Source organism: Chiloscyllium plagiosum, chromosome 12 (assembly GCF_004010195.1).
Source record: "Chiloscyllium plagiosum isolate BGI_BamShark_2017 chromosome 12, ASM401019v2, whole genome shotgun sequence".
NCBI classification, from domain to species: domain Eukaryota; kingdom Metazoa; phylum Chordata; class Chondrichthyes; order Orectolobiformes; family Hemiscylliidae; genus Chiloscyllium; species Chiloscyllium plagiosum.
The window spans coordinates 18,793,138-18,815,886 of record NC_057721.1 but is presented as its reverse complement, the minus strand read 5'-3'; the positions used below and the strand labels follow the sequence as shown (position 1 = coordinate 18,815,886).

The following is a 22,749-nucleotide window of genomic DNA, read 5'->3' as shown; positions in this document are numbered from 1 at the left end:
GGTGGCTCATTCCATACACGCACCACTCTCTGTGTGAAAAGGTTGCCCCTTAGGTCCTTTTTTAAAATCTTTCCCCTTTGACCCAAAACCTATGCCCTCTAGTTCTAAACTCCTGCAATCCAGGGAAAAGACCTTGCCTGTTTACCAATCCAAGCCCCTCATGATTTTATAAACCTCTATTCGGCCACCTCTCAGCCTCCAACACTGGTCAGACTGATTCACTTCCTGATTTTCATTGTTTCACACAGATGTCTTATTGTCATCCTTTACAATCGGGCCTCTAGTCCTCCTTTTCTATACCATGTGTCTTTTCAAGTATCTTGTAGTCTGTAATATTTATTTCAAATATTGGTGACTTTTTAACTATGTCACAGTAATAGTGAGCAGATCAAATCCATTTATCTCTATTTGTGCTATTAGTTCATCAAGTTTACAGTGAAATTTAAGCCTTAAATGGAGTGATTCGACAACTGATCTGTACAAGGACTGTATCTGTAGATGTACTATTACCATTAAGCCAAATAGCAACCATGTTTCAGTGACTTGGATTTTCTCTTTAGATTTCTAAACCTCCTATCTATCAACCACCTCTGAAATTAAAGCTCTATCTGGAGCACTTGTTATTGGTTTCACCAGGATTCTGATCCCAGCCTGAGGTAAGCGGAGCCCATCCCAATGGCACGTCTTTCCCCAGTACGTCCAATTGGAAGCCTAACTGGACCAACCCCGGCCACCTCAGAACCGACTGGCCAGCAGCCAACCAAGACTGCCGAGTGAAGGAGTAATCACATTTTTAAAATCATTCAGTACTGTTTTCAAGTTTAGGCTTTTGGCAAACAAAGCTGTTGAATTTGTGGTGAAATTGAGTCAGTCACAATACTTAATCTCTTGGATGTTACATCCAATCCTGGTGCCGATGAAACAAGAATTGAAACCCCTTCTCCTCACAGTACTTTTTGAGCCATGTATTTAACTCTCTGAACTGCTTGAGTCTATGTCAAAAGGCATGTGGCTCATTTAGTAATCCAGACATTATTAACACTTGAGGTTTTGTTTACTATTTTGGAGCCCTGTTCCTTAAACTGTCCCAGTAGAAACTTCACTCTCAGTTCTAACAATGTCACTGGTTCCCACAAGGACTAGGACAACTTCTCTAGTCACGAGAGGACAATCCAAGCTGGGAGTGTGACAAGCAACATGCTCTCGGAACTCCTGCTCTCAGGTGGAGAGAAATTCCCATGACTCTGCTGTCTCCGACTACTATCACATCTATATTTAGTCCACTCCATCTGAATAGCGTCCTGTATCGGGGGTTGCTCTGGTTAGTTTGTCTTTCCTACCTCAATTCTCTTCTCTCAACCGGATAGGCCATCAGTGTGTGTAACTGTTAGTAAAAATAAGGGCTGAGCTTCCTTGAGCTGCAAACACCCATCTCAGATATGATTGTCCAGGATTACAACGCTGCCCAGAAGCTCTCACATGCTTCAGGGATATGATAGCCATCCTTGTAATTTCTTACTTTTTTTCTCAACCAGGCTTTCTTATCTTTCTGACAGCTTTACTGATATTAATCCATCCAGTTTATAATCCAATAGTATCTCTGTATCATCAGACCTTTCATCTTGAACTTGGTTTTACAAGTATCCAGCTCTCATTTCTGGTGACTCTGTTTCAGGGTTTAATGCTAGCTTGGCCTTTTGAATAGCTCAAAAAGCAACCACTCATTTTCAATAATTCCCTCCACCTTTTCCTGAGCACTTAAGCTGCTTTAGAACTTAGGACAGCAGAGGTTGTCAAAGTGTGCAACACTGGTCCATCCATGAGGGTCCACCTGGTGGACTGCAGACTGGTCCAAAATGCAAATCACTGACAAGTAAAACTACAGCCAAGGCTAAATAAGTGAAAAGCTAGAACTCTCATTCCCACCATGCACATGAAACTACACATTCAGACTGACACCCATTTGTATAGATGCTACTAGCCCAAGAAATAACTTTAAAGCAAAATTTATGTTACTGCTGATTTTGATTAATACAGATAAAAACTAAGTGCTAGTCTCTCAGAAGAGGGTTATTGTGATTTTGTAACATATTCGAATGTCTAAACTAAATATATTCTGTGAAATAAAGGTTTTCTCTTGCATTAATATTCATGCTCGTGTTTCTGACAATTTACTTAAGTGTATTTTTTTAATGCACATTCACTCATTCCATTTAGTGGTGAAAAAGCAGTGAAGCACTTATTGTTTAAAAAAAAATCTGTATTTTTTTTAAACTTTTCTTGCAAAAGCCAAGAGCTGGAACCTATTGGTTGGTCTACAGAGCCTTTTACCTTGCCAGTCACCTGCAGATGAAACAGTTTGTGAACTAAATCCCAACCCTTTCTTTAAATTTAAATTTAAATTAGCAGTATAATCTATCCATCCTTTCATCTATCACTGCCATATATTAACATTCTGATGAAATGCATCTCATACCCTGCTTCATAATTATTCTTCACTTGTTTGCTTCCCCTTTAATCATGCTTCACTTGTTGCAACCTTTTGAGTTAACATCTTTTACATATCCCTTACCTGATTTCATTGTTTGTCTCCTTTTTGTGTTTACTCACCCCGAAGATTTCCTTTTCAAATTATGGGCGGCACGGTGGCACAGTGGTTAGCACTGCTGCCTCACAGTGGCCCGGGTTCAATTCCCGCCTCAGGCGACTGACTGTGTGGAGTTTGCACGTTCTCCCCGTGTCTGCGTGGGTTTCCTCCGGGTGCTCCGGTTTCCTCCCACAGTCCAAAGATGTGCAGGTCAGGTGAATTGGCCATGCTAAATTGTCCCTAGTGTTAGGGTAGGGGTAAATGTAGGGGTATGGGTGGGTTGCGCTTCGGCGGGTCGGTGTGGACTTGTTGGGCCGAAGGGCCTGTTTCCACACTGTAAGTAATCTAATCTAATCTAAATCTCTGGGTTTGCTGACTGCACATCTTTGATATGTTTCACTACTTCAGGTCACTTTCTTTTCAATTTCGGCTGACATTAGTGTCCCTACTTGAATTCTGATTGTCATTGCAAAGAAACCTTTATTTTCTTTTCTTCCCAATTTTCATATTGATGGGGTGCAATGATTAGATCAGATTAGATTCCCTTCTGCCCAACAAGTCCACACCGTCCCTCTGAAAACTAACCCACCCAGACTCACTTCCCTACATTTCCCCTTGACTAATACACCTAACACTATGGGCAATTTAGCACAACTTAACCTGCACATCTTTTGGAATATGGGAGGAAACCAGAGCACAGGGAGAATGTGCAAACTCCACACAGACAGTCGCACAAGGCGGGAATTGAATCCAGGTTCCTAACGCTGTGAGGCAGCAGTGCTAACCACTGAGCCACCATGACACCCTGTGCTTTAGACCTGTTCTTCCTGAATGCTTTCCTGTGATCCCACCTCAGACCTTGTGAGACCCCAGAGGCAAGCTTTGGTACAGGCTTTGTGGGGAATATTGTTAAAACTGCTGGGACTTGCCCCGAGAGGAAATAAAAACAAAAGCCATCTTTTTTTTAAACAGGCTGTGGTTGTAGTAGCAATCAATATTCAAACAACTAGCAATGAAGCGATGCCTACTGATAGGAAAAAAAATAGCTCAACACAGAAAGGAACATCACAGTTGCTGAAACTTAGTCCCAGCTCCATGGCTGCTATTACTGCTCTGGAACTCCCAGAATCACATCCTGCACTTCCATGGGTTAGTTGAGAACCCCAGATACAAGATAAATTGTAAATTGGTGGAAATATCTACATATGTAAGCTAGCTTGCTGAGCTGGAGGGTTTGTTTTCAGATGTTTCATCATCATACTCGGTAACATCATCAATAAGAGTCTCTGGTGAAGCGCTGGTGGTATGTCCCACCTCTCTATTTAAAGGTGTTGGTTTCTTAAGGTGGGTGATGTCATTTCCGGTTCTTTTTTTCAAGGGAAGCTAGATAGAATCTAGGTCAATGTGTTTATTGATGGAGTTCTTGTTAGAATGCCATGCCTTGAAGAATTCTCGTGCATATCTTTGTTTTGCCTGTCCTAGGATATGTGTGTTAAAATGGAAGCTATTCATGCTTAGGATCTACCTCCTAGAGATTACAGAGTCTTCTGCAAGTTAGCAGAAACTAGTTGATAGCTTTCTTGTAGACTATATACACAACACACATCCTAGGACAAGCGAAACAAAGACACACATGAGAATTCTTTAAGGCATGGCATTCTAACCAGAACTCCATCAATAAACACACCAACTTAGATCCTATCTACCTTCCCTTAAAAAAGGAACTGTAAATGATATTACCCACCTTAAGAAACCTAGACCTATAAATAGAGAGGCGGGCCATATCATCAGAGCTCCAGAGACTCTCACTGATGATGTTACCTAGTCATGGTGACGAAACGTCTGAAAACAAACCTTCCAGCTCAGCGAGCAAACTTACATACTTATCAACCTAAGCAACAAATCTTCTCAAAAAAAGGTGGACATATGTTTCAGAATGCTAAAGAATCAGTGCTGTTCAAATTATTCCTTATGCTGCGTAAGAGTATTTTTCAACATAGAGCCCTACTTTGGGTTAAGCTGTCCTATCATAGCCAACTCTGGACACTTGGATGAAAGTGAAAGCTCTGCAGAAAGGACATTAGAAATTTACCAAAATGATTCCAGGACGAGGGTTACCCTACTGTAGTAACTTGATTTGTTTTCCTTCTAGCAATGAACACTAAGAGAGGAATTAAAGAATTGTGTAAGGTTAGGAAGAGTTTATATTGAGTAAACAAACAGGGTTTGTATCCAAAAGCTGGATGCTCAGAAGGCACACATTTCGAATAATTGGCAAAAGAGGCAGAGATGCAGGAGGAAAATCTTTTATACAATGGGAAGTTAGTATTTTGAAGCACAGTACATGTAAGGGTGCAGAATATTTTAAGGGTTAAAATGGAAGCTATTCACCCTTAGGATCTACCTCCTAGAGATTACAGAGTCTTCTGTAAGTCAGCAGAAACTAGTTGATAGTTTATTTGTAAACTATATACACAACACAGCAATTTGACTGAGTCCCTTCAAGTCCAGACAAGACCTCCTTCCCAACTGATGGGACCATCTCAGTGGGTGGTGTCATGATGCAGACATTAACCCTTTTAGACTCAATGTATGGAGATTCAGGAATCACTTTCAAAAGTGAATTGGATAATTACAGAAAGAACACAGAAGACACACAGCTAAATCCCATATGCAGAAACGGCTGTTTCTTTAGGAGTACTGAATTAATGGATTGATATACCAGAAGGGACACACAAAGGATACCCTTGCTTTTCTTCCTGCTAGGCCAGACAGGGCCTCACACTAATATTTCATTCAAAAAAAAGTACCTCTAATAATTCAGCACTTCCTTAGAGCAGCAGTCTAGATTATGCACACAAATATATAATGAGGGGATTAAACCCAAAACCTTCTTAGTTGAGGACAAGTCGAGGAGGACTGGCACAAAGTTAGAGTTTGAAGTGACATTCTTCGCAGACACAGAGATACACTTAATAATGTTCTCCTGGGTTAGGTTTCTGACCCTTAACTGGGCTTCTTCGACAGGGTCTAAAGGCAACACTTCAATGAAGCAGGTGTGGTTTTAAGTGGCTGAAAACATGTCAACAACTTGGAGACAGTCCAATCAAGATGAAGCAGAACCTTCAATATGCCATTACACTGAGTGGCAGAGCATCCTCTTTGCATCATTTCGCATCGGGATTTTGTGCCTAGGTACCTTTGTACCTAACATGGTGTTGGAAATGGTGACTTTGTACACTTGTCATTGTACTCCTGCATCCCTGTGCTTGAGTATGTATGGTCATAAAATCTAATTCCTTTCTTGACAGCTTCTGTTTGTCTTCAAATCCATCCACCTGCAAGATGGAGTGATGATATCAGCATCCGGTCCCAAAGTTACATTTAGTGGATCTCAGTCCCCACCTCACTTTGCAAGTGAAGACTCCCTATAACTGACTCTTGAGTAATCATCATGAGAGGAAGCACAATTCTCAATCTTTTAAGACCATAAGACATAGGAGTGGAAGTAAGGCCATTTGGCCCATCGAGTCCACTCTGCCATTTAATCATGGCTGATGGGCATTTCAACTCCACTTACCCGGATTTTCCCCGTAGCCCTTAATTCCTTGTGACATCAAGAATTTATCAATCTCTGCCTTGAAGGCATTTAGCGTCCCGGCCTCCACAGCACTCCGCGGCAATGAATTCCATAGGCCCACCACTCTCTGGCTGAAGAAATGTCTCCGCATTTCTATTCTGAATTGACCCCCTCTAATTTTAAGGCTGTGCCCACGGGTCCTAGTCTTAATTTATGTTTGCCAGAAAGTCGATAATTCCATCAACTGGCAGTCTTAATAAGGCCCAATTTTAACTATTGCCAGATGACGGATAGAGGACGGGTGGAATGAGACCCGTTATCTCAGACCAAGACTCAAGCCTTTTGGAGGTCAAAGCCTTATTCCTGTTGCACCAATCAGTTGATTGCACCAGACAAATAATATTGCTGAAGATCACCTGTGTGAAAGAAGGAAACAGGTCCAATCCCACACTGAGCTAGTTGGCACTTGGAGCCCAGAGCAGAGATGGTGGATCACAGATGGCAGCCTGTTCATCATTTTCACTCCCTCCGCCACAGACGACAATGGCAGCAATGTACATCACTTTCAAGATGCACTGTCACAATTCACCCATGCTCTTTAGGTAGCACCTTGCAAGCCCATAAACAGTACCATCTAGGAGGGCAAGGGCAGCACTTGCATCTGAACACCACCACCTGCAGGTTCCCCTCCAAGCCACTCACCATGCTGACTTGAAAACATACCACCATTCCTTCATTGTTGCTGGGTCAAAATTCCTAATAATGTAGGTGTCCCTTTGCCCTAAGGTCTGCAGTGGTACAAGAAGACAGTTCACCACCACATTCTCCAGAGCAATGGTCTAGCCAGTGATGCCCACAACACATAAACTAATGATATAAAAAGCGGCAGTTTTGTCTGGGTAAAGTCATGATGAGTGCCTTTGGGACAGGAGTGAGATGGAAAGTCCTGCACTCTGATTTTCGAGGTACTACTGCCTCCATTCCAGTCCAGCAAACCGTGACCGAATTTCACTTTTGGCTTTTGACACGAGTTGCAGGCTAGTTATTGCAATATTAGATCTCATAAGTTCTGTTGTGATTTAAATTTATATCACTGAGGTGGCTTAACAGGAATGCTGCATGTCAGTTTTGGAACCTCACAGTGTTCTACAAGATTTTAGACTCTGAAAGGTTTAATGTTGAGGAGAGCATTCAATACCAGTCAATATGATGTTGTCATATGGAATTGAGTGGGAGAACAGCTGCGCTTCTCAAATGAAATAGACATCTGTCTAAGTATCTTAGTCTCAATGTCTATCATTCCAATGTAACTTGTAGCAGATTGCAATTATGCAACAAATTATAAGACAAGAGCCCTTCCTTGTTAGACTATCAAATGGTTTTTCTCTACCAGACCAGACCAGTGAGGTGTTGCAGATTGATTGATTGTACTTTGGTACATGTGACAATAAATAAATCAATGAAAATATTTGTTTACAAGCAATACACGCAGATCATAGTAAGCAAGGATGTACAGAACAAAAGACTTAAGCAGAGGCATAGAGGTAACATTGCACAGGGCGTACAAGGGAGATCAACATTAGCAAGATTAGAATTATTTGAGGCTAGAAAGTCCATTCATCAGTCTAATAACAGCTGGGAAGAAGCTGTTCCTGAACCTGTTGGTGTGTGTGTTCAGGCTTCTGTATCTTCCGCCTGATGGAAGAGGTTGTGTGAGAGCATTACTGGGATGAGAAGAGTCTTTGATGATGTTGGCCGCCTTTCCGTGGCAACGAGCCATGTAAATGGAGTTCATGGATGGAAGGTTGGCTGCCGTGATGGTCTGGGCTGTTCACACCACTTTTTGTAGTTTCTTATGGTGCGGGGCAGAGCAGTTGCCATACGAGGCCACTCTGCACCTGGACAGTATGCTCTCAGTGGTGCATCTGTCGAAGTTGGTGAGGGTCCTTATGGACATGCCAAATTTCCTGAGCCACCTGAGGAAGAAGAGGTGTTGTTGTGCCTTCTTGACTGTTGCATCCACATGGGAAGTTCAGGACAGGTTATCGGTTATGGTCACTTCGAGGAACTTGACGTTCTGAACCGTCTGGACTTCAGCACTATTGATGTATATGGGTTGTGGCCTCCTCCATTTTTTCTGAAGTCAATGATCAGTTCTTTAGTTTTGCCGACATTGAGAGAGAGGCTGTTCTCACTGCATCACCATCACAAAACCCTCTACCTTCCTTCTGTATTTTGTTACATATCCGTCCTACTATGGTGGTGTTATCAGCAAGTTTATAGATGGTGCTCGTTCAGAGTTTGGCAACACAGTCGTGGGTGTATATGGAGTAAAGTAGGCGGCTCAGGAAGCATTCTTGGGGGGATCCACAGTTATTGAGTGTTATCATGATCCCAAACTACAAGGAGAATGATAGTAGCAGATGTATCTTTCAGCAAAATGACTGTGGTGAGCATCCATTATATAACGTACAGGAGTAACTATTTCCCTTTCAACTGATAGAAATAAAATATTGAGTAGCACAGAGGCTACAGAGAGTAGCACAGTCTGTCCTCAGCTGTTGCCAGATTTATTGAGTGTTAAAAATCTTTTCTGTTTTGATTCCACTTCCTCCCATGACGTTGATATATGGACCTCACTTGATCTTTAAGCCCTTGTGCAATGCTAGAGTAGCTCTATTGCAACTTGACTCCACATTACTTTCAACCAAAGAAATATGGTGGATGACATAAATGTCACACTGATATATGCAACTGAACAGTCTCTTGTGAATGATGCAACACTCAGGAGCTTTTGCCATGCTGCACAATTCAGTGAGTGTCCATTCTGAAATCCATCTAACGCAAAGGCAAATCTTATCTCCAGTCTTTAAGAATGGTGGACGCACGTTTCTTTACACAGACTACTGATCCTGAAACACAATGACATAATGCTGGCTAATGCTCAGTGTCACTTCAAAGGACTGAGAACTGAAATATTTTAGTACAGTCCAGGAGATTAAGTAGAGTTTAGGAGTATAGGTCATTCTGCCATAACGTGTGTTTCGTTAATGCAAGTTAGTTGTAATGCCATTGACAAATTGAGGACACTGTTTCTAAAGTAGGCACTTTTAAAGTGTGCATTGGTTATAATGCGATCCCATTAGTTTAAATGTTTTGCTATTATGCAATTTTCTTATAACACAGGACCGCATGAGAATGGAACAACCGCATTAAAGCAGAACCGACTGTATTGATCTAATTGAGGTGCTTAAGATGCTTGTAAGATTTGCAGGTTGATAGAAACTACTTTCACAGTTTAGGAGCAGTGGAGTTGAGAACAAGTGACCATTTTCTTACAATTAAAGCTATTCTTCCAGGGTGGATGTTAGCAAATATGCCTTCCCAAAAATCTACAACTCTGTCCCTCAGAGACCTGTTCAAAGCTGAGGTTAATAAATTTTTGTCAGCACAGGTTATGCAGAGATAAAGAATTGAGCTAGTAAACAGAAGTGGGATATAGATCAGCAATGATGATGGAAAGGTTTCAAGGAGCTGGATGGTCTACCCCATTCCTACATTCTTAGGTAATCAATATTTTTGCAACGTTAAAACATTCAGTAGGCTATCAGGGACTCTTTTCACTTCGAAATGAGCCCATTCACATTGAGAGTAGTGTCCAGCATTCCTTTTGTGTTCCCACCTCTTTCAGGTTATATTGAATAGTTAGAAGCAGCACTTCCTATAATGACGAGGAGGTGATGCTCCATGAATTGAACAGCAGCTGAAGACTTTAATGACTCAGAGCATTAGGCCAGCAGTTCACTCAGATAACGAGCACCGATGAACTCAAACTGTCATCCATCTGATAGACATACCTCTGGAACATGCTCATCCCTATCTGTCAGCCTGGAGGACTGGGTTCAAGTCTCACCTGCTTCAGAATTGTGTCATAACATCTCTGAACAGGCTGATATAGATAGTATCTTAAAGCCCATTTGTGTTGAATGTGAGGCAGTATGACCAAAGATCTCAACATTTAAGCTTAGGCTTTGGCTACTCGAGAGATACAACTTCAGCATTTCAGAGACTGCAGAAGACAAAGGAAGACAAGATATATCAGAGAGTGGCATTTTTGATTCAATTAAATATTACTGCTGTTACTAGAGAAGATATTTCTGAAATAATGTCCAGTGAGAATATATGGATTGCAATTAGAAATAAAAAAGGAATAATCACCTTGATGGATTTGTACTATCAACCTCCCAATAGTCAGAGGAAAATTGAGGAACAAATATGTAGAGAGGTCTCAGATACATGTAAGAATAATAAGGTTGTAAGAACAGATTATTTAAATTTTCCAAACATTGACTGGGTCTACCAATAGTTTGGATGTTGGAGAATGTGTTAGATGTGTTCTGACTAGAGAAGGAGCAAAACCTGACCTTCTCTTGGGTAATAAGACTGAAGTGACAGTAGGGGAATACTTTGAGTGTAGTGATCATAATTGTATCAGTTTTAACATAGTTACGAGAAAGGCGAACCTTTCCATAAAAATTGAAGATTTTAACTGGAATAAGGCAAATTTTAATGGTCTAAGACAAGAACGTTCAGAAGTTGTTTGGAGTAGACTGTTCACACATAGAGCGATGTCTGATGAGGGAGGCTTTCAAAAGTGTGATACCATGAGTTCAGAGTCATTATGTTGCTGTTGGGAGTGAAAGATAAGGCTGAGAGGATTAAACATGAATGGCAGAATAAAGTTATTGAGGTTCTCATCAAGAATAAAAGTCAATCAAAAATTAAAAATAGATTACTGGGATCAAATTGAATCTTTTGAGTAATATGAAGAGTGGAGGAGCATTCTTAAGAGGGAAATCAGGAAGGCAAAGAGAGGATATGAGATAGTCTTGGCAAATAAGTTTAACGATAATCCAAAGAGATTCTACAAGTACACTAAGAGCAAGAGAGCAACCAGAGAGAGAGAGAGAGTAGGGCCCCTTAAAGATCAAAGAGATCATCTTTGTGTTGAATTTCAGGAGATGAGACAGATATTAAATTAATACTTTACATCAGTTTTTACTTTGGAGAAAGAAATGGAGGCTAGAGAATTCACAGAAATAGATATTGATGTTTTGAAAATAGTTCACATTACAGTGGTGCTAGAAGTCTTACAAAATATTACGATGGATAAATCTCAGGACCTGATCCCATGTATCCTGGGATGTTCTGGGATGTTAGGGATGAAATTGCAGGGCTCCTTGTGAAATATTTGTATCTTCTATTTCTACAACTGAGGTGCCTGATGACTGGAGAGTGGCTCATGTTGCACCTTTGCCAAAGAAGGGACAGAAGGAGAATCCTGGGAACTACAGACCGGTAAGTCGGATTTCAGTGGAGGGTAAGTTGTTGCAAGTGATTCTGAAAGATAAGATTTACGTGCGTTTGGAGAGGCAAGGAATAATTAGGGATAGTCAGCATGGATTTGTGCGAGGGAAATCATGTCTCATAAACTTGACTGAGGGCAGAGTCGCAGAGGTGTTTACTTATACTTTAGTAAAGCCTTTGACAAGGTTCTGCATGATAGACTAGTAAAGTTAAATCACACGGGATTAAGGAGGAGCTTGCCAGTTGGATACAAAATTGGCTTAACGGCAGGAGACAGACAGTGATAGTGGAAGGTTGATTTTTTTAGACTGGAGGCCTGTTACCAGCGGTGTTCCACAGGGATCGGTGCTGGGTCCACTTTTGTTTGCCATTTATACAAATGATTTAGATGAGAATATAGAAGGTCAGTAAGTTTATAGATGACACCAAAATTGGTGGTATGGTGGACAAGGAAGAATGGCATGTCAGATTACAAAGAAATCTTGATCAATATGGGTAAGTGGGTTAAAGAGCGGCAGATGGAGTTCAATCTGGATAAATGAGAGGTTTTGCATTTTGATAACTCTAACAAGGGCAGCACTTATACAATTAAAAGTAGAGCCTTGGCTAGTGTTGTAGAAGAGAGAGACTGGGGAGTTCAGATGTATATTTCTTTGAGGTTTGCATCACATATAGATTGAGTGATTAAGAAGCCGTGTAGCATGCTTGCCTTAGGAAGTAATGTTGAGGCTGTAAAGGCATCGGTGAGGCCTCTTCTGGAGTACTGTGTCTAGTTCTGGTCGCCTTGTTAAAGAAAGGATACGGGAAGCTGGAGAGGATTCAGAAGAGATTTACCAGGATGTTGCTGGAAATGGAGTGCTTGAGTTATAAGTCGAGGCTGGATAAACTGGGACTTATTTCACTGGCTCATAGGAGGTTGAGGACTGACCTTATAGAGATTTATAAAATCATGATGAGTATTGCTAAGGTAAAAGCAGGTGTCTTTTCTCAAGGGTTGGGGATTTTACAAATCTAGAGGTCACATTTTGAAGGCGAGAGGAGAAAGATTTGAAAAAGACATGAGAGGCAATTGTTGTTTTACACAGTGGTTCATGTGTGGAATTAACTTCCAGAGAAAGTGGGGAAGGTGGGTACAGTTTCAAGGTTCAAAAGATATTTAGATAAGTACTTGAATAAGAAATCTTTGGAAGGATTACGGGCCAAGCACAGGCAGGTGAGACTAGTTTAATTTAGGATTGTGATCAGCATGGACTGTTGGACCGAAGGGGTTGTTTCCTGTTTCCAGGGTGCTGTCTGACTCTATGACTCTTTCTGAAGTTGAAAACTGAAAATTAAAATATTAGGTTGCAAACAAAACCTTGTACAAACTATGAGGAATGATTTTGTGCTGATACAGTAACAATACTTTGAAAACTTGTTTATCGGAGTTGGCATTGCACATGGGAGCCAGAGCAGTATTTAATGCTCAGCACTTGCCACCTGGAAGTCAAATCTCTTTTTTAACTCAAATGCACCGCACAAGGTGAATAATTAAAGGAAATCTCACATCTTGCAATGATGTGCTTCTGAAAGTCTCACATGCTGACTAATGAAGCATAAATAACTATTTCCATTCCTCAATTTAGCATGCCTTTCAGGTAAATGTTTCAACTGTAATTGTTTCTGCATGTACTTTATGAAGTGAACTGTGATTTTATTTTGCTGGAGCCAGTGGCTTTTATTGTCATAAAACAATGTCAGTTAGGCTGTGTGCCAAGATAGATTTAGAGGTATAATCATAAATAATGTGATTTTTTTTCCCCCAAACAGCTTGACAGCAGAGGGAAACTGACAGCTTCGAGTCCTCTGTGGCTCAAATAAGATGATTTTACCTGTTGTTGAAAATCTTGCTGTCTTTCCAGTCTTAATGTGAATTCTTCTTTAGGTCGTTGTGCAGGAATATAATAAATAAGACAAGGCAAAGTCTCCTACACCTTGTACAAGTACATATATATTTAGGTCAGGCAGCATCCGAGGAGCAGGAAAATCAACATTTCGGGCTGGAGCCTTTCATCCTCCGATGCTGCATGACCTGCTGTGCTTTTCCAGCAACACACTCTCAACTCTGACCTCCAGCATCTGCAGACCTCACTGTCATTTACATATACATTTAGCCAGTCGAAGATTTCAGTAATAGAGTCAGAGTCGTACAGCACAGAAAGAGACCCTATGGCCCAACCAATCCATGCCAAACATAATCCAAAACTAAGCTCGCCCCACCTGCCTGCTCCTGGTCCATATCCCTTCAAACCTTTCCTATTCTCGTATCCATCCAAATGTTTTTTTAAACATTGTAATTGTATCTGCATTCACCACTTTTTCAGGAGGTTCATTCCACATGCAAAACACCCTCTGTGTAAAATAAAATTGCCTCTTTTATGTCTTTTTAAAATCTCTCTCCTCTCACCTTAAAAATATGCCCCCTTGTCTTGAAATCCCCCATCCCAGGGAAAAGACTACTATTAACTCTATCTATGCCTCTCAATATTTTATAAACTTCTATCAGGTCACCTTCAACCTCCTATGCTCCAGTGAAAATCATCCCAGCCTATCCAGCCTTTGTTTATAACTCAAGCCTTCCAGGTAACATCCTGGTAATTCTCTTCTGAATACCTTCCAGCTTAATAATATCCTTCTTCTCACAGGGTGACCAGAACTGGACACAGTACTCCAGAAGAGCCCTCACCAATGTCCTGTACAACCTCAACAAGACTTCTCAACTCCAATACTCAAAGGACTGAAGGCAAGCATGCAAATGCCTTTTTAACCAGCCTGTCTATATGTGACGCAAATTTTAAAGAATTATGTACCTGAACCCCTAGGTCCCTCTGTTCTACATACTACCCAAGGCCCTACCATCAATTGTATATGCCCTACCCTTGTTTGTTGTACCAAAATGCAATACATCAAATTTATCCAGAATAAACTCAATCTGCCATATTTCAGCCCATTGACCCAATTAATCAAGATCTTTTTGTAATCTTAGAAAACCTTCTTCACTATCTACTATGCCACCAATTTTGGTGTCATCTGCAAATTTACTAACCATGGCTTCTATACTCTCATCCAAATCATTTATATAAATGACAAAATTAAAGAGGACCTGGAACCAATCCCTGTGGAATACTGCTGATCAAAGGCCTCCAGTCTGAAAAGCAACCCTCCACCATTACTCTCTGTCTCCTGCTGTTAAGCCAATAATGTATCAATCGGCAAACTCACTCTGATTCCCACATGACCTAACTTTACTAATTATTCTACCATGCAGAATCTTGTCAAAGGCTTTGCTAAAATCCGAATAAATAATGTCTACTGCTCTGCCGTCATCCCTCCACAAACTCAATCAAGTTTGTGAGAGACGATTTTCCTCACGCAAAACCATACCTAATCAATTTTCCTCTCTGAATGTCCATAAATCCTATTTTTTATAATCACCTCCAACAACATACACCAAAACTGAAGCCAGACTCATAGCTTTATAGTTCTCTGGTTTCTCCTTACAACCTTTCGTAAACAAAGGTACAATATTAGCAACTCTCCAGTCATCAGGCATCTCACCCGTAATTATAGATGATGCAAATATTTCTGAAAGGGGTCGCGTAATTTCCTCCTTTACTTCCCACAACATTCTGGGATACATTAGATCAAGTCCTAGAGATTTATCCACCTTTATATTCCCTAAGACCTCCAGAACTTCCTTTTCTGTAATGTGAACTGTTCTGAAAACATCAAAGTTTATTTCTTTGCAGTCTTTAGACTCCACTTTTTTCTCCACAGTAAAGACTGATGTGAAATATTCATTTAGTATCTCTCCCATCTCCTGTCTGGAAAGAACCAAGAACTTTTATCTTGAAGTAGAATGAATCTAAGTTAAAATCTCTATGTTTCTATATACAGAAGTTTGAAGTTTACAGGTGTTTCAATGGAGATAACATAAGAAAATCATAAACAGAAGCATGAATAGCCATTCATCCCCTTGAGGCTATTGGGTGATTTAAAACTCCATATAAACTGAAAATATCAGATTGGCAATGGTAGCCTGGATGAGTATGTCATAGAATGCTCTCAAGATAGTTGCTTAGAATAGCACATTCTGGAACCAGACAGCACATTTTGCCAGATGTGGCTTGTGTTATGTGACAATTAATTAATAACCTCAGAGTAAAGGCACCCTCTGTAGCAGCAATCATAACATGGTTAAATTTTATATCCCGTTTAGAAGGGAGAAGCCTGGGTCTAAGACTAGTATTTTAAACTTTATGAGGGCAACTAAGTGTGTATGAAAGCTGAGTTAGCTGGGGGAAACTGTGATACCAGGATACAGAATAGATGAGTTGAAATGCATTTGAAGATTTTCAAGGTGATATTTCTAAACATTCATCATATTTCTATGATTTAGAAAAAAAATTAAGGGAGGAAGTAACCATTTGTGATTATCTAAAGAATTTAAGGAAAGCAGGCTTGAGGGGCCAAAAGCCTGACTTCTTTCCGTATTTCATACATTTCAATGCATTGCCAATAAATTTGGCTCGTGTCCTATAGGTCTCTTCATTCACTCATGAATAAAGATTGTAAACAGTTGAAGCTCAAACCTGATTACTGTGGTACTCTATTAATTGCAGTTTTCCAAGCTGAAAATAATCAATTTTTCCTCTTTGTTAGTCAACCTCCCATTCACTCAGACATACTAGTCCCAACACCATGAGCTGGCAAGACATCTTGTACTGTTGGCTTTTATGTGGATCTTATCAAATACATAACGTCAACTGGTTCCCCTTTATCCACTGAGCTTATTACATTTCAATTTTCTAAATTTCCTGCCAAGACAGTACTTCCTTTATAATGGATTCTAGTATTTTCTCAATGTTAGGCTTGGTTTCCATTGTCCTGCTTTCTGTCTCCCCAATTTCTTGATGAGAGACATAACATTTCTGGATTTCTAAGTTGCTGGGTCCTTTTCCAGAATCAATGGGATTTTGAAAGATTCAAACAATGCATCCACTAACTCTGTGTCTACTTGTTTTTAAGATCCTAAGATGCAAGCCACCAGGCCCAGGGAATTTATCCCATTAATTTCCCTGACGTACCTTTTCTCCTCTGGTGATAACGATTTAAGTCCCTTCCTGCCCATTGCTCTTGCTTTTTTGCCCTATTCCTGGGATACTTTTAACATCTTTTACTGTGATAATAGGACAGACCTAAAATACTGATTCAAAATAGAATTCATTTCCTTTTTTTGCCCATTTGTAATTTCCTAGTCACATCCTCTAATGAAGCAACGCATTACACATTACAATCTTCCTTTCATTTTATATACCTAGTGAAGCTCTTATTGTCCATTTTTATATTTCCTGATTGTTAGATCTAATTATAATTTCTCCCTTTCTAAAAAATTTCTAAATTTTCTGGTGAATTGTGGCCTACCACTAATTTTCACAACATTGTAAGAATTTTCATCCAATCTGAAGTAATCCTTAACTTCCACAGTTAGCTAAAACTGATTCATGCTTCTCAGAGTTTTTCATTTTCAATAGAATCTTCCTTTGTTGCGAGTTACAAAACATCTCCTAACTGTCTACCACCCATTACGCTACACCTTACCTTTTAAACTATTGTCCTAATCAATTTCTAACGAACCTGATTTGATACCTTTATAATTGCCCTCATTCAAGATTAGTCAGCAGTTTCAGACTCAAGTTTTCCAGCCTCAAACAGAATGTGAAATTCCACCACATTTTAATTAGTCTTACTGACAGCTTTATTTACTGTGACATTAATGCTATTTCAATACACGTTCCTAGATCTAAAACAATCTCATCTTGAGTTTGTTCCAGAACTTATCTAGCCAATTTGACTCTTCCAGGTGATATGACAGCCACTCATTCCTGCCTTTACCTCCAACCCCTGTGCACACATCACTTGCCAGCCCAGAATCACTCTACCCCACAAACAACAGTTAACTTTTCTTGGAGGTAATCCTCCATCCTGGAACAGCAGTGTATCTTTTTATCAATAGTAGCCACACGATCCGACCATGGCTGAACTGTCGGCCTCTGACCGACCAGCCACTTTTGGCGGCTGAGATCCCTTGTCCTAGATCTTGTTCCTGCCAGCCACCAATCAGCCACCTGACTACCGGAAGATCAAATAGGCTTTCCCATTTTCATAGGCTGCGCGTTTCCCTCCTCCAAAATCTGGAATTTCCCAGCCATTAACTCTGTTTTTGACCAAACCGTATGCCAGCACTTTATGCTTCTATTTCATATTTCCAGCACAAATGTATTTTTGCTTTTCTTTCTGCTACATTATCATCCCTGAAGCCTGTCCTGTCACACTTCTCTTTACCGACACTGTCTCTTGAAAATTTAACCCACAAACACAGGAACTGTTTCCACATATACATGGATGATATATAGCTTGACCTCTACACTTAAATTCAATACAAGACATTTCTCACTTCATTTGATCAAATATATTTCTGTCTGTCTATCATTAGGCCCTGTTAGAGGCATTAGATCTTTCTCCTACATTTTGGAAAATCACAACTAAAAACTCTGCTCCCTTGTTACCAACTGTCATCTCGCTAACCGCTTGCTTATTTCATACAAATTCACGGGCAACCTTGATTACCCTTGAGCACCAGCAGAGCTTCATTTCTGCTATATGATTGCCGCTACACTGCCTATCTCCGGACCTAGTTCAATCCCTGCTAATGAAAATATAAATAGGCCAATTACAGAAGCAGTTATTCTCCTGCCAGTCCCCAATCCATCCATCTTCACAAACATCAACCTATTGAAAGTGCCTATTCCCACATCTTGTCATTCACAAATTCCTGCTCCCTGAATTCCTTTGGTTGGTCAATCAACCTCTCATTACCTGCCTCAACATATTCCATTTAAAATCCTGGTTCACTTGAAATTTCTCCACAGCCTAGTGCCTCTCTTGCATCTCAACCTTCTCGAGTCATACTTTTTGTCGTACCTTTCTCTCCTCTAACTTTGCAACTGGCCCTTTCGCAAAGTTTTCAGTCATTGCTTTCTATTTTGGAGCTCCTTCTCCACCCTCCTTTAATATCTTTCTGAAAGGTCACTTCTCACCTTAGTCGTAGATCACCTAGCTTTAGGGCTTTTCCCCTTTTCATTCCTTTATCAAGTACTTTAAGATAACTCATGCAATAAACCTTGCTGTACAAATGCAAATTGTGAAACTGTTACTGTTTGCTTTGTACAATTCAAATAAAAAGTAATAGACTCACCACATGAAGAATCTTGTTTTCAGTTTCATAGACGGTACAGTCCTGCCGAGAAAGATTAAACAGGAGAGTTATGACAATTGTTAGTAAAATCCCAGACAGTTGATTAGTAAAATCCCAGACTCAGAACAAAATAAAGACTGACAATTTTTTAAATGATTTGTGGAATCATATAATGTCACATCACAGAACGTGGCCACTGAACTCACCATTTCCACGGCAACTCTTCACTTGATAGTTTATTAAATAAATGGATTTGAGCAACTTATATTTTGTTGTAAATACTGTGATCCTTTACGTGTTTGGCATCAATATTGAGAAATTGCATTTTTTTGTTCAATTGAGCACTGTTAATTCTCAAGGCTCCACGGCAGAAGCAAATGTTCATGCCACTCCGATACTTGTGAAGTACAGGAGGTTGATGACTGGACAATTGCTTAAATCATGGTGTTGATGCTGAATTTGATTTCCTCCAGAGGGACAATTAAGCCAAGATCATTGAAGGAAGAGGCGACATCACAATATTTAGTTGGCCGTCCCAAGAACAACACACTTGTTTGTATCAACATTCTAGCCTTTTCACTGGGGACGTGTTTAGTGGATTATTGATAAATGAGGCCAAGGGAAACAAAACCTATAGGGGAAGAGTATCATTTTGCAGCTAGCACTCAACTGATCAAAGTTGTGATATAGAGACATGGAGATATGCTAAACAGGTTAACAACTGTGAGCAATAAAGGAAATTACACCGGAGACATATGTTCATTCCAAAGTAAACTGGTGATTGATACCTCTGCATCACCCATAGGTTTCTGTGAGCGTAAATAAGTAGTGATGGAATTAACAGAGATTTACTTTGTCGTAAACACTGATCCCAGTTTACATTCTCTTTTACAACATACACCAGGAGCAATTTTATTGAGCATGACATTTTAATGTGTTTTACTTTGAAGCTATTTTCAGCAGGATTTAATTGCATATATACAGTTAGAAGATCTGGCACCTTTCTTAAGCTTCAGCATGGTAAGCTCAAGGTTGGAACCAGAAAGATATCTGAAGCATTTTCAATAGCGCACTTGCACCAGTAATTTAACCTTTCATAGAAGGTTGTGCAATCAGAATAAGCAAAAAAGCATCATTAATTAAACGTCTGATTACAGAATTGGTATTTCAGAATTGTTTTTAACAGAATCAGTAAGGGATTTGTTAAGGATTGGAGAGTCTGATATGCAAGGGTGTAGTTCACTATTAAAAATAAAATGTACAGAAGGTAATACCTAGGAATAATTTCCAGGAAATAATCTGAAGACTTTACATCTTGAAAGATAACTTCTAAATTGGTAAAATTTATTAAGAATATCCTTGAGAAAGGAGGGTACATTCTCCAATGAAACAAGAGTTTAAAAAAGGACTGTGGATGCTGGAGGTCTGAAATGAAAACAGAAACAACAACAAAAATTGCTGGAGAATCTCAACAGGCCTGGCAGTATTCATGGGATGACCTGAAACAAAAGAAATGCTGAAAATCACAACTGGTCAGGCAGGGGAGACAGAGCAAGCTAATGTTTCGAAACTGGATAACTCTTCCTTCAAAACTGTTAGTAGCCAGGAAAAACGTGTGTGTGTGTTTGTGAGAGTGTGCGAGAGTGTGTATGTGTGTGAGAGAGAGAGTGCACACGAGTGTGTGAGTGAGAGTGTGTGTGAGCATGAGTGTGTGTGTAAGAGAGAGAGTATGTGTGTTTGTGCGTGTGTGTGTCTGCGAGAGTGTGTATGTGTGTGAGAGTGTGTACGAACATGTGTGTGCGTGAGTGAGAGCGTGTGTGTGTACAGCAGATCAGGACAGAAGAAAAGCTGAATAAGTGGTAGGAAAAGTTAAGACTGAGTAAATGGGTTAGCTGTGCTGAATGCAGCCCAGTAAGTGTGATATTGGGTCTAGGGGTACATGAGAATAGCTGACTGTGCTAAAAGCAATTCATGTCATAACAACACTGAGTGTGGAGATGGGTTAAAAACAGGGAAGGATGGAATCAAGCTGCAAAGTTCCTTAACTTGATGCTAACTCCTAGAGACTGCGGGGGGCCCCAAGTACTTTGAACTTGGGCTGACACTCACTGGAGCACTACAGCAGGCGTGAGACAGAAATGTTGGTGCGGGTGTGCTGAAGTGGCAGGCAACTGGAAGCTCAGGGTCATTGTTTTACAGACAGAGAGTGGGTGTTCTGCAAAGTCATCACCCAGCCTGTGTTTTGTCTCCCCAGCATCTCCCCAACATTATTTCTCCAGCAATTTCTACTTTTTGTGGATAGACTGTTTGGTCAGTTATGCCATTATGTCAGTTGAGAAGTAGGTGTCTTCAATCACAAAGGTGGACTGGTGTTTCTGATTTCAGACTCCCCACCCATTTAAAATCACAGTAATTTGTGGTTGAGTAATGTGCTGGTGCAGAAATTCCTGACATTTGACAATTTAACAATATGAAAAGCTAAGTTTTGATACCACTATTTAGATTTGTATGTATTTTCCAGTGTACAGTGCTCAGTCACCCGCCAAAATCTGTAAAATGACCATCTGACTTTTTTGAGGAACAAGATTCAAAGAGCTGGATTTGCGTGTATGCTATCTGTGCATCTATTCCTTGTCTTTTAATATTTTGCCCATCTGCTATCTCTTCCTGCCACACCATTCACAGAACACCCTTAAATCTATTGAGGCTCTTTGTTTGTTTTTATACCTCCTGCAGCGTATGGATGTGGGGTGGCTCAGGCAAGATGGTTAACCAAGAATATCTTCCCTTCCCCCTCTGCCTTCCCCATAACTGTCCCCTTTGACAGTCCTTGGGGTGCACCACTCTCCCCACCAACCCCTCTAAACCTTCCCCTGCAACCAGAAAAGATGCAAAACCTACCAAAACACAGCAGAGAGCGGCGCGAGCTGGGCGGAAGTGAGGTTGGAGCGCAGAGCTGGTCGGGAAGGTAAGTGATTGATATATAAAGAACTTACCTCGACACCAACGGTCTTTTCACAGTAGAGAGCGGCGCGAGCTGGGCGGAAGTGAGGTTGGAGCGCAGAGCTGGTCGGGAGGGTAAGTGATTGATATTTGAGTGGGTGTCGTTGCTAATTAGAAATGGTAAAACGGCTGCAGAAAGGCAGTTCGAGGGGGATCTGCCTTTGGAGGTAGTATGGGCTGAAGTCAGATATAGGAAAGGTGCAGTCACCTTGTTGGGTGTTTACTATAGGCCCCCCAATAGCAGCAGAGATGTGGAGAAACAGATTGGGAAACAGATTTTGGAAAGGTGCAGAAGCCACAGGGTAGTAGCCATGGGCGATTTCAACTTCCCAAATATTGATTGGAAACTGTTTAGATCAAGTAGATTGGACAGGATGGTGTTTGTGCAGTGTGTCCAGGAAGCGTTTCTAACACAGTATGCAGATTGTCCGACCAGAGGGGAGGACATTTTGGATTTGGTACTCGGTAATGAACCAGGACAAGTGGTGGGCTTGTTAGTGGGTGAACATTTTGGTGATGGTGACCACAATTCTGTGACCTTTCACCTTGGTTATGGAGAGAGATAGGTGCGCACAACAAGGTAGATTTTATAATTGGGGGAAGGGAAATTACGACGCTGTAAGGCAGGATTTGAGGAGCATACGTTGGGAGCATAGGATGTCAGGGAAGGATGTGGTGGAAATGTGGAACTTGTACAAAGAGCAGATACGACGTGTCCATGATATGTATGTACCTATCAGGCAGGAAAGAAATGGTCGTGTGAGGGAGCCTTGGTTGACGAGAGAGGTTGAATGTCTGGTAAAGAGGAAGAAGGAGGCTTACATAAGGTTGAGGAAACAGGATTCAGACAGAGCAGTGGAGGGATACAGGATAGCCAGAAAGGACCTGAAGAAAGGGATTAGGAGAGCGAAGAGA

The 22,749-nt window shown here is 40.7% G+C and overlaps 1 protein-coding gene across 2 annotated transcripts in view; it reads right to left on the bottom strand.

Moving 5' to 3' along the window:
* Nucleotides 1-22,749, bottom strand: part of cnksr2a (connector enhancer of kinase suppressor of Ras 2a) — a 489,515-nt gene that overhangs the window by 305,462 nt on the left and 161,304 nt on the right. For both annotated transcript variants that reach the window (XM_043700616.1, XM_043700617.1), the window contains exon 5: nt 18,832-18,873. In XM_043700616.1, coding sequence (XP_043556551.1) covers nt 18,832-18,873 — 42 coding nt within the window. The remainder of the gene's footprint in view (nt 1-18,831; nt 18,874-22,749) is intronic.